This window comes from Coregonus lavaretus (genome assembly GCF_964263955.1).
Source record: "Coregonus lavaretus genome assembly, contig: HAP1_SCAFFOLD_565, whole genome shotgun sequence".
In the NCBI taxonomy this organism is placed as follows: domain Eukaryota; kingdom Metazoa; phylum Chordata; class Actinopteri; order Salmoniformes; family Salmonidae; genus Coregonus; species Coregonus lavaretus.
Window position 1 is genome coordinate 280,283 of NW_028166105.1, and position 12,322 is coordinate 292,604.

General features: G+C 43.5%; 1 protein-coding gene across 2 annotated transcripts in view; it reads left to right on the forward strand.

Moving 5' to 3' along the window:
* Positions 1–3,367: 3,367 nt before the first annotated feature.
* The window catches only part of LOC311114418 (NACHT, LRR and PYD domains-containing protein 1 homolog), a 28,813-nt gene continuing 19,858 nt past the window's right edge, over positions 3,368–12,322 (forward strand). The window contains exons 1-2 of one of the 2 annotated variants that reach the window (XM_084189670.1): positions 3,368–4,152; positions 8,335–8,750. In XM_084189670.1, the coding sequence (XP_084045796.1) occupies positions 8,362–8,750 (389 nt within the window). In that variant the 5' untranslated portion in view covers positions 3,368–4,152; positions 8,335–8,361. The remainder of the gene's footprint in view (positions 4,153–8,334; positions 8,751–12,322) is intronic. The other variant, XM_084189669.1, reaches the window with a different exon arrangement.

The window sequence follows — 12,322 nt, forward strand, 5'->3', positions numbered from 1 at the left end:
GAGTTTATTAGTCACATGGAGAGGGACACAAAATCTTATGCTCTGGGCTCCAACAGCGCAGGTCAAAATAAATCAAATCAAATCAAGAGAAGTGAATGAGACCGTTGAGGCCGTTGGGTGGTGTGGGCAGGGTAAGAGTCTGTTGGCTGGTGGGGGGGGCAGGGTAAGAGTCTGTTGGGTGGTGGGGGCAGGGTAAGAGTCTGTTGGGTGGTGGTGGGGGCAGGGTAAGAGTCTGTTGGGTGGTGGGGGCAGGGTAAGAGTCTGTTGGGTGGTGGGGGCAGGGTAAGAGTCTGTTGGGTGGTGGGGGCAGGGTAAGAGTCTGTTGGGTGGTGGGGGCAGGGTAAGAGTCTGTTGGGTGGTGGGGGCAGGGTAAGAGTCTGTTGGGTGGTGGAGGCAGGGTAAGATTCTGTTGGGTGGTGGTGGGGGCAGGGTAAGAGTCTGTTGGGTGGTGGTGGGGGCAGGGTAAGAGTCTGTTGGGTGGTGGTGGGGAAAGAGTAAGAGTCTGTTGGGTGGTGGTGGGGGCAGGGTAAGAGTCTGTTGGGTGGTGGTGGGGGCAGGGTAAGAGTCTGTTGGGTGGTGGTGGGGGCAGGGTAAGAGTCTGTTGGGTGGTGGTGGGGGCAGGGTAAGAGTCTGTTGGGTGGTGGTGGTGGGGGCAGGGTAAGAGTCTGTTGGGTGGTGGTGGTGGGGGCAGGGTAAGAGTCTGTTGGGTGGTGGTGGGGGCAGGGTAAGAGTCCGTTGGGTGGTGGTGGGGGCAGGGTAAGAGTCCGTTGGGTGGTGGTGGGGGCAGGGTAAGAGTCCGTTGGGTGGTGGTGGGGGCAGGGTAAGAGTCCGTTGGGTGGTGGTGGGGGCAGGGTAAGAGTCCGTTGGGTGGTGGTGGGGGCAGGGTAAGAGTCTGTTGGGTGGTGGTGGGGGCAGGGTAAGAGTCTGTTGGGTGGTGGTGGGGGCAGGGTAAGAGTCTGTTGGGTGGTGGTGGGGGCAGGGTAAGAGTCCGTTGGGTGGTGGTGGGGGCAGGGTAAGAGTCCGTTGGGTGGTGGTGGGGGCAGGGTAAGAGTCCGTTGGGTGGTGGTGGGGGCAGGGTAAGAGTCTGTTGGGTGGTGGGGGCAGGGTAAGAGTCTGTTGGGTGGTGGGGGGGCAGGGTAAGGGTCTGTTGGGTGGTGGGGGCAGGGTAAGAGTCCGTTGGGTGGTGGGGGCAGGGTAAGAGTCTGTTGGGTGGTGGGGGCAGGGTAAGAGTCTGTTGGGTGGTGAGGGCAGGGTAAGAGTCTGTTGGGTGGTGGGGGCAGGGTAAGAGTCCGTTGGGTGGTGGGGGCAGGGTAAGAGTCCGTTGGGTGGTGGGGGCAGGGTAAGAGTCCGTTGGGTGGTGAGGGCAGGGTAAGAGTCCGTTGGGTGGTGAGGGCAGGGTAAGAGTCCGTTGGGTGGTGGTGGGGGCAGGGTAAGAGTCTGTTGGGTGGTGGTGGGGGCAGGGTAAGAGTCTGTTGGGTGGTGGTGGGGGCAGGGTAAGAGTCTGTTGGGTGGTGGGGGCAGGGTAAGAGTCTGTTGGGTGGTGGGGGCAGGGTAAGAGTCTGTTGGGTGGTGATGGGGGCAGGGTAAGAGTCTGTTGGTTGGTGGGGGCAGGGTAAGAGTCCGTTGGGGAATGCCCACAGGGGGAGCAGCAGGGGGGGGGGGTGATATGTGAATGAAACAGTAATAAAGCAGAATAATATGTAGATATTTACTCCATTGGGGGGTGTGGCTAGGGTAAATGAGGAAGTGATCCATGGTGGCCATCAGTAACAACAAACCAGGTATGGTTTTATTTACTTTACATTTTTCTCCCCTCTTATCATAGTTTTGTTTTTGTCCTGTTGTGTTCTAAAATACAATTCTGGTACAAACTTCCCAAAAATACTAATGTGTTGTTTGTTAAACTTTTATTTTCTAGTTTATTTTATGCACTTTGAGATTATTCTTGTTTTCAAAATAATGATTATTATTACTATTCATTACATCATACATAGGCGCTAATCTGTACATAAACCATGCAAGGGATCATTTCCACGCAAAGTGTGAGATTTATCAATATAAATGTTAGTTTGAGAGTGTTCAGCCCCATGACCACGATCAGTGCCAAGTGGTGGAATAAGGGAACTGCTTGTCAAGCGTAGAATGGGGAAAGGGAGATACATAGTAGGTTGTACAACTGAATGAATGAATTCAACTGAAATGTGTCTTCCGTATTTAACCCCTCTGAATCAGAGAGGTGCTGGGTCTGCCTTAATCGACATCCACGTCATCGGCGCCCGGGGAACAGTGGGTTAACTGTTCAGGGGCAGAACGACAGATTTTTACCTGGTCAGTTTGGGGATTCGATCCAGCAACCTTTCGGTTACTGGCCCAACGCTCCTACCCGCCAGGCGACCTGCCGCCCCAAAATATACTGTATGTTGAAAATGTGTGAAATTGTGAAAGTAATAATGACATTATTTTATGTAATTATATTGACATTGTGAATTCATGCAACATGTCTTGACAGGCTATAAATAATTTGACCACATCAGTGCATTTGTAACGTTAATAATCCATATAAAGTACAGTCATTTGTTAAATTAGAGGTACGTGTGAAAGTGAAACTATTGTGTAAATCCTATAAAAGACTAAGATAATGGAAATCCAATGAGAGATGGCTGATCTGCTCTGTTGGAAGATCTGGCACAGCTGCATTTCACAGAGAGCACGTTTTTAGAGACAGGTAGGACTTTTTAGCAGAAAGTACAGATTGGCTCATCAGATATCGTTTCCCAAAACCAATCTTATAGGATCATTGAGAGGATTTAAGACCTACTTTAGAAAGGCAAACCCATGCCATTCGGGTGCACGTCAAAGTGTTATCCATCCTCGGGTTTTTGGCAACAGGGCACTTTTCAGCCGGAGCTTGCTGATCGGCCAGCGGCATCTCACATCCCTCGAAGAGTCAATGTTTTGGATGCAATCATCAGCAAAAGGTACTGTAACATACAATTTCCACCATCGCGCAACAGGTAAAGAGGGGTTTCTTTGCATCAATGGGTATTTTGGGGGGTTTGCAGAGTCATTGTATATCATTGGTTACCCATCCTATCATGTTACCACACAGATATGACCGTCTAGCGTCCTTCTGCCAAACCTGGGTGTTGTCACAGGGCCCTCCCTTGGTAACACTGCAAAACATCACTAAATCAAATCCTGAAATAAAAGAATAAAAACCCACTTTTACGAGATAAAATATGAATTTATGAGCTGACTACTTGCATTAAGTGTATGAAGACTTTACATTACATACATATATACTATAAACCTATACGTGGTGAACCCGCCCACTGTGTTGAAATAGGAAGTACATTTATAAGGAAGTAGAGGAAAAAATGGACGCTATCGGTCGAAGAAAAATGTTTCTGAGGTTTGTAGCGTTCTTTTACAATTTGATGTAGAAAATTGTTTTGTAAAAGTTAGGCCATCGCAGAGAGAGGTGATTTAGGGGGTAAGACATCCGCAGAATTGTTAAGTCATTAAAATACTGATTTCAACGTTCAATGTCGATCATTTTAGGCTTACTTACATTGTCGCTGATTCATATTGATTAGCTAGTCAATATGAATCAATGTTATATTATAGGCTACAGGGCTATGAGGTAGGGTATGGGCGATTGACTGCACATGATCGTGATTATTATATTTGCGCTCTTTCACTTCCCGGAGAAAGACGTGTTTCAGGTAAACTAGTTTCTATGAAAAAAAGTCAGTCTCGTCAATTCGGCGAAGTAAAAGTGACGTGCAGCAATGGGCATTGAAACGTTTTTTTTTTCCGAGTACCAAGTTGCACTGAAGTCGAAAGTCGGAGAGTTCCCAGTTGTTCCCAACGCAGCATTAGGTTGAGAAAGATTTGTGGTGACACAGCTCAGAAAGGTGGTCAACTGTTTTGCTCACTTCAGGTGGGTGGTCACTAGTTACCACAGACACAAAGTCAGAAGGCCTGCTTACGGGACCAATCATTAGGTTGCGGGCAACGCTGCATTCTCCAACTGGCATATCTCCAGTTCAAGTTTTGAGGACCAAATAACGAAATACATTCGGGAACAAGAATTGGCAACGTCACAAAAATTCAGAACATTAGGAAAATACTAAAGTCTTGGGCAAAAGGGTAAGTTGACGTTTTAAATTTTTTAGATAACTAGTATTTAACTTTTGCTATTCTCATCTAACATGAGCTAGCTAGCAAGCATAAGGGTTTGCCAAACAGTGTGGCATGAGATACACTACATGACCAAAAGTATGTGGACACTTCCTTGTCGAACATCTCATTCCAAAATCATGGGCATTAATATGGAGTTGGTCCCCCCTTTGCTTCTATAACAGCATCCACTCTTCTGGGAAGGCTTTACACTAGATGTTGGAACATTGCTGTGGGGACTTGCTTCCATTCAGCCACAAGAGCTTTAGTGAGGTCGGGCACTGATGTTGGGCGATCAGGCCTGGCTCGCAGTCGCCGTTTCAATTCATCCCAAAGGTGTTCGATGGGGTTGAGGGCAGGGCTATGTGCAGGCCAGTCAAGTTCTTCCACACCGATCTCGACAAACCATTTCGGTATGGACCTCGCTTTGTGCACGGGGCACTGTCATGCTGAAACAGGAAAGGGCCTTCCCCAAACTGTTGCCACAAAGCTGGAAGCACAGAATCATCTAGAATGTCATTATATGCTTTAGCGTTAAGATTTCCCTTCACTGGAACTAAGGGGCCTACCCCGAACCATGAAAAACAGTACGCCAAACCCAAATTTGTCCATCGGACTGCCAGATGGTGAAGCGTGATTCATCACTCCAGAGAACATGTTTCCACTGCTCCAGAGTCTAATGACGGCGAGCTTTACACCACTCCAGCCGACGCTTGGCATTGCGCATGGTGATCTTAGGCTTGTGTGCAGCTGCTCGGCCATGGAAACCCATTTCATGAAGCTTGTGCTGACGTTGCTTCCAGAGGCAGTTTGGAACTCGATAGTGAGTGTTGCAACCGAGGACAGACGATTTTTACGCGCTACTCGCTTCAGCACTCGGCGGTCCCGTTCTGTGAGCTTGTGTGGCCTACCACTTCACAATAACAGCACTCACAGTTGACTGCCGCAGCTTTAGCAGGGCAGAAATTTGACGAACTGACTTGTTGGAAAGGTGGCATCCCATGACAGTGCCACGTTGAAAGTCACTGATATCTTCAGTAAGGCCATTCTACTGCCAATGTTTGTCTATGGAGATTGCATGGCTGTGTGCTCGATTTTATACACCTGTCAGCAACGGGTGGGGCTGAAATAGCCAAATCCACTAATTTGAAGGCGTGTCCACATACTTTTGTGTGTGTGCATGTGTGTGTATGTATGTATGTATGTATGTATGTATGTATGTATGTATGTACAGTTGAAGTCGGAAGTTTACATACACTTAGGTTGGAGTTATTAAAACTTGTTTTTCAACCACTCCACAAATGTCTTGTTAACAAACTGTAGTTTTGGCAAGTCGGTTAGGACATCTACTTTGTGCATGACACAAGTAATTTTTCCAACAATTGTTTACAGACAGATTATTTCACTTATAATTCACTGTATCACAGTTCCAGTGGGTCAGAAGTTTACATACACTAAGTTGACTGTGCCTTTTAAACAGCTTGAAACATTCCAGAAAATGATGTAATGGCTTTAGAAGCTTCTGATAGGCTAATTGACATCATTTTAGTCAATTGGAGGTGTACCTGTGGATGTATTTCAAGGCCTACCTTCAAACTCAGTGCCTCTGCTTGACATCATGGGAAAATCAAAAGAAATCAGCAAAGACCTCAGAAAATTGTAGTCCTCCACAAGTCTGGTTCATCCTTGGGAGCAATTTCCAAACGCCTGAAGGTACCACGTTCATCTGTACAAACAAAAGTACGCAAGTATAAACACTATGGGACCACGCAGCCGTCATACCGCTCAGGAAGGAGACGCGTTCTGTCTCTTAGAGATGAACGTACTTTGATGCGAAAAGTGCAAATCAATCCCAGAATAACAGCAAAGGACCTTGTGAAGATGCTGGAGGAAACAGGTACAAAAGTATTGATGTCCACAGTAAAACAAGTCCTATATCGACATAACCTGAAAGGCCGCTCAGCAAGGAAGAAGCCACTGCCCCAAAACCGCCATAAAAAAGCCCCACTACGGTTTGCAACTGCACATGGGGACAAAGATCGTACATTCTAGAGAAATGTCCTCTGGTCTGATGAAACAAAAATAGAACTGTTTGGCCATAATGAACATCGTCATGTTTGGAGGAAAAAGGGGGTACTTGCAAGCCGAAGAACACCATCCCAACCGTGAAGCACGGGGGTGGCAGCATCATGCTGTGGGGGTGCTTTGCTGCAGGAGGGACTGGTGCACTTCACAAAATAGATGGCATCATGAGGAAGGAAAATTATGTGGATATATTGAAGCAACATCTCAAGACATAAGTCAGGAAGTTAAAGCTTGGTCGCAAATGGGTCTTCCAAATGGACAATGACCCCAAGCATACTTCCAAAGTTGTGGCAAAATGGCTTAAGGACAACAAAGTCAAGGTATTGGAGTGGCCATCACAAAGCCCTGTCCTCAATCCTATAGAAAATGTGTGGGCAGAACTGAAAAAGCGTGTGCGAGCAAAGAGGCCTACAAACCTGACTCAGTTACACCAGCTCTGTCAGGAGGAATGGGCCAAAATTCACCCAACTTATTGTGGGAAGCTTGTGGAAGGCTACCGGAAACATTTGACACAAGTTAAACAATTTAAAGGCAATGCTACCAAATACTAATTGAGTGTATGTAAACTTCTGACCCACTGGGAATGTGATGAAAGAAATAAAAGCTGAAATAAATCACTCTCTACTATTATTCTGACATTTCACATTCTTAAAATAAAGTGGTGATCCTAACTGACCTAAAGACAAGGAATTTTTACTAGGATTAAATATCAGGAATTGTGAAAAACTGAGTTTAAATGTATTTGGCTAAGGTGTATGTAAACTTCCGACTTCAACTGTATTCATGTTTAAGTTATTTTGATTATATTTATATTATTATTATATCATTTATATTATACATCTTCAGTAAGGCCATTCTACTGCCAATGTTTGTCTATGGAGATTGCATGGCTGTGTGCTCGATTTTATACACCTGTCAGCAACGGGTGTGGCTGAAATAGCCGAATCCACTAATTTGAAGGGGTGTCCACATACTTTTGTATGTATGTATGTATGTATGTATGTACAAAAAAGTATGTGTGTACCTTGTTGTCAGGGACGCTAGGGAAGAAGGGAGGAGGATAGCGTGTGATGGTTGTTCCACCAATTGAGGACCTTTTTGAGTAGTGTAACCTTTACTCCACCTAATCTTAACATTCTGTCAAAGAGTTCAACTTAATAAAAACATGTTTTCTCAACTCAAGATGTTAAATATGTAAAATGAATAAATTGCTATAGGTAGTGCCAAATAAAGTAACAGTGTTGAAGTTATAATCTAAAATCAGCCAAAAATCAGCCAATTTCAAAACTTGAAATTTCTGTGAAACTGTGTACGTTTTTACTAATTTTGAAAATAAAAATAACCACTTTACATTTAGAACGGTTGGTTTTATTACAGCTAATAAAATAAAATCAATGATGGATCACTGGATAAAAGAAATGCACGTCTCTCGTCTACCCCTGCAAGTCGGTCAGCATACGCGTCATAACACTCATCTGATTGGAGGCTTTGTGGCTGTGGTAACTAGTGACGACACTTCAGGTGCGCTTGATTTAACTTAGCCGGTGCGCTGTTGCGCATCGCGAGCCACGGCCTCAATGATTGCTCTGCACACACAAACTTGCTAACTAACTAGCTAGCTAGCGCTGGTCGAACATTAGGTAAGCCAACTCTCTGAAGTTCAAAGACCTTCAAAGTTCCTTCCACAGGTGGTGAAGTAATTAAATGTTGAGCTAAATAAAATAAAAATAGAGAGATTTCAGAGGTTTAAAAAAAGGAACAGAAAGGAACAATAGAAACTGTTACTTTTTTTTGGGTTTGAACCGGTTCAGAACTTAATTTTGCTGTTCTAAACAGTGGAACAGAACAAAATAAATTATGGTTCTGTTCAGAACAAAACAATTGGAAAATAATTTCAGTTCCAACCCCAGGTTGTTACATTTTAACTGACAAATGCTGTTATCAAGGTCATTTCACTTAGCAGATGACGTCGTTGTGTGAACTCTGTGACAGTAAAAGTCTTGTCATTGTTAATGGTTCTTCAACAATGTTCAGAAATATTGACTGTTCTGTTATTTCTTATTGTAGCTGAGTGAGCTGTGACTTACATCTAAAATGAGTCTCTCTGGGGAGAGAGAGGAGGGGACCACTGCCTCTAAAATGAGTCTCTCTGGGGAGAGAGAGGAGGGGACCACTGCCTCTAAAATGAGTCTCTCTGGGGAGAGAGAGGAGGAGACCACTGCCTCTAAAATGAGTCTCTCTGGGGAGAGAGAGGAGGGGACCACTGCCTCTAAAATGAGTCTCTCTGGGGAGAGAGAGGAGGGGACCACTGCCTCTAAAATGAGTCTCTCTGGGGAGAGAGAGGAGGGGACCACTGCCTCTAAAATGAGTCTCTCTGGGGAGAGCGAGAAGAGAATCACTGCCTCTAAGAGGAAGTATTCTGAAACAGAGGAGGGGGCCACTGCCTCTAAAAAGAGTCTGCCTCAAGACACCAGTTCTAAGAGGTAAGAGATCAATTGTAAATATATACAGTTATTTTAAAGATGTACAACTAATTAAAGAGAAGTGTTTCCAAGTTACATAACAGGTAGGTAGGGCTGTGGCGGTCATGAAATGTTGTCAGCCGGTGATTGTCAAGCAAATAACTGCCGGTCTCACGGTAATTGGCCGTTAATGAACATAAACACATTTAGCATCTCCTGGCTTCCACACACAGCCTACAAGCCACTGATGCAGACCTTTGGAACATCTACATTTAAAAAAGTCTAATAAATCCATGTAATATAGCCTACACCATCACAATAAATCCATTATTTATTTTAGATAGGTCTAAAATAACATGATATGAAGAAAATGTAGTCTATTTCAGAAGAACAGAATGGCATACTCTGAGTTGTCCTTATGTTAGGCCCTGATCTGGCTATGCCATATGGCTGTGGGCTACACTAGTTCATTTAGCAGACAAGATTGGCTTAGAATTCCATGGCATTATTTTATAGTATGAAGAATACAATTGAACATAGCTGAATAAAATAGAACATATATTTTCTCCAAACGATTTGAGGGAGTGCGCACATGCGGCTATTCTGTGTTGAGCGGTTAACAAAGAAACAGGTACTCCTGTATGCTTAATGTAGAGTTATTTATCTACTTTAGTTGTGATACAAACGTTGGGCCATATGTTTTGATTTTTAAAAAATTCTAAGGCTGCATGATGAGACTCTCTAATGATGATTTGAAAAAAGGTATCATGAAATGCATGAGCTCTGCTCTGTTTTTTTGCGCAGGCTGTACACACTTCATCAGTCTCTCATTCACAATTTGACAAACACTTGATATTCCTCGAATTTCCTGGCTGCATCCCCATTGTGTGGCCGTAATGCACCCTAAACAAATCCATGCCTTTTGTGGCCAGTGGCCGTTGTGCCCTTGGCTGAATATAATAATTATAATTCCATTCTCCCGGCTGCGTGCAGAAGCACCTCTCACTCACATGGCTAAGGCTGAACGATTTTGGAAAATAATCTAATTGCGATTTTTTGCCCCCAATATTGCGATTGCGATTTAATATGCGATTTAATTTATTTATCCTTTTTCCCCTACAAAACATAGGCTGGGTCTATTTGTTAGAATTAAATTCAAACATGTATGACTTGAAATAAATGACATTTTTATTGAACTGCTCATTACAGAAACATCTGTGGCTTTGCCACTGTGCATTTAAATAATTTAAACAAAGGCATGAACTTTGTAAACACTGTGTGCAAAAGGTACAGTCTTAAGAAAAAAATAATTTTAAATTGTATGTATCTTACTGCTCCCAAGTCAGTAACATTTCACACAACTGAAACAAGGAATTTGCTTTGAAAATATTTTGTAAAATCAAAGTAAATAAAGTTATAAATAAAAAATGAGAAATGCACTTTTAATTTAGACAAACTATTTTTTATAAACGATTTGAATATTATAATATAAAATAGATGAGCCTCACTTATCTCAAGTACACAACAATAACACACCACACAGACTAAAGTTCACTACGAGTATGGCACTGCCAGCCATACTTATCCAACAGTTCTGTTCTCAGTGGCTCACAGGTTTTTTGCTAAGAAAACCAGAATATTGACTTTTTCTGGCTTCAAGGATGAGCGAGTGCAAGTCACAATATTCCCTCCTGTGCTAAAAAGACGCTCTGAGGGAGCGCTTGTAGCAGGTACACAAAGATACTTGCGTGCCATGGTGCACAACTGTGGGTAGCTGATCTTGTGCACCCTCCACCAAGCCAATGGATCATCTTCTCCATCAATGGTAGGAGTCATCAGGTAATTGTTTATCTCTGCCTCTGCGACTGAGAGGCATCATATCTTTGGCTATGAACTCGGTTATTGTCCGAGTGATTTCTCCGTGCCGTTTTGAATTACGTTCATATGGAGTGACACTTTCGAACATTTCTGTCAGTGATCCCTGTCTTGAGGTATTTGGCTTGTCTCGCGCACTGATGCTCGGCATTTTGGTCATACAACTGTCATGCATTGATTTGTGGTATTTTTTTTAAGTGCTGAAACAGGTTTGTAGTGTTACCCCGTGAAGTAGCAATCGGAGCACGGCATGCTCTGCACAACACCTGACGCTGCTCAGCATCTTCTTTTTTAAAACCAAAATAGTTCCACACCACCGACGTGCTGTTCCTCTTCGATATTAAAGTATCAGCTGTGTCAGTTTCTGACTGTTCCGTCGAGCAAGAGGCCATTGCGCTGGACAGCATGAAAAGTCGCGTCACGTGACCACCTCAAATCGCGCACGTTGCGATTAGAAAATCGCGTTCAGTCAAATCGCGATATTATCGCGAATGCAATTAATCGTTCAGCCCTACACATGGCCCTCCGTCATGTGATCTGGTCTTTCTCACAGGCTCAAGTGAAGACCGACACATCGGGGACAAAACTGCGCATGTCCAATTCCGAGGCGCATATTGAAGATATTGGAAGAACTGTCCACAATTTATTTTCGTCAGCCAACAAGATGAGTAGGCCTAACGAACAGCAAAAGCACTAGCCTATGTCAATCTACTATCCCCATAGTACAAAAGTTGACCTGTTCTGTGCGAGAAATAAATATTCCAAAAAACGGTCTGGGATCGTTGTGGGATGCGATAGATCCCAAATTAATACAACCACTAGCATCAAAAAACCTGTTTTAAGCAATGAGCCTGACGCAACAGATGAGAACGTTTAGCTTAAAATGTTGAAAAGCTATTAGACTATTTATTCATTTCAGGGTACTAGGAGGTAACTAGCCCCCTGGGCTAACTTCTCCCCCCCCCCCCGTAATTCACATTAAGACCATAAGATGTCGCCAAAATATTTTTCCAACACTTTCCCTGGCTGCCACTGCTTTTGCTCAACAAAAAATGTCCTCTATGTCATCACAACTTTTGGAGATATTTCAACAAAACGATTTTGTGGTAAATTGATCAAATTTTTTTAAATGGTAGAAGTTGGAGATGTATTCCAATGAAGTTAGATCTATATTTGTTTTTTAAATATACAAGTAGGTAAGCCTTAAGATTAAATAATCCACTTGTTTAGAGAGAACAATTTAGATAATCTTTGAGTAAAGTAGTAATATGTTGGATAAGTGTGTTGGGGGCAACTCGCCCAGGGGGGCTAGTTACCCCTTTATGGTTATGAATGTGTTTCTACCTGTCATCTAGACATTGACTAGCCCAGTTAGTGCTAGTTTATGCTAACTTGCTAGCTAGCAACTTCACTAGCAGTAAATGCTAGGAGTGCTAGCTAGCAACCTTACTACCAGATCGTCTGAGGTAACATACATTAAAAAGAAAACGTAACTTGATTGCAATTGTAAATGTTTCCACTAGGGACTGATAGCTTTACAATTAATGTTACTTTATAACCTTTTAGCTATTTTACATAGAATTTTATGTCATATAGCTAGATAGCTAGCTACGTTTTTAAGAGAGAGCTTTTCAATTGGCATCTATCCCCCTGTTTTCAGTCACAGGTGGGGACTGGATTAGATGTGAGCAGTGAAGGAGGTGGGCTCATGAGTTGTG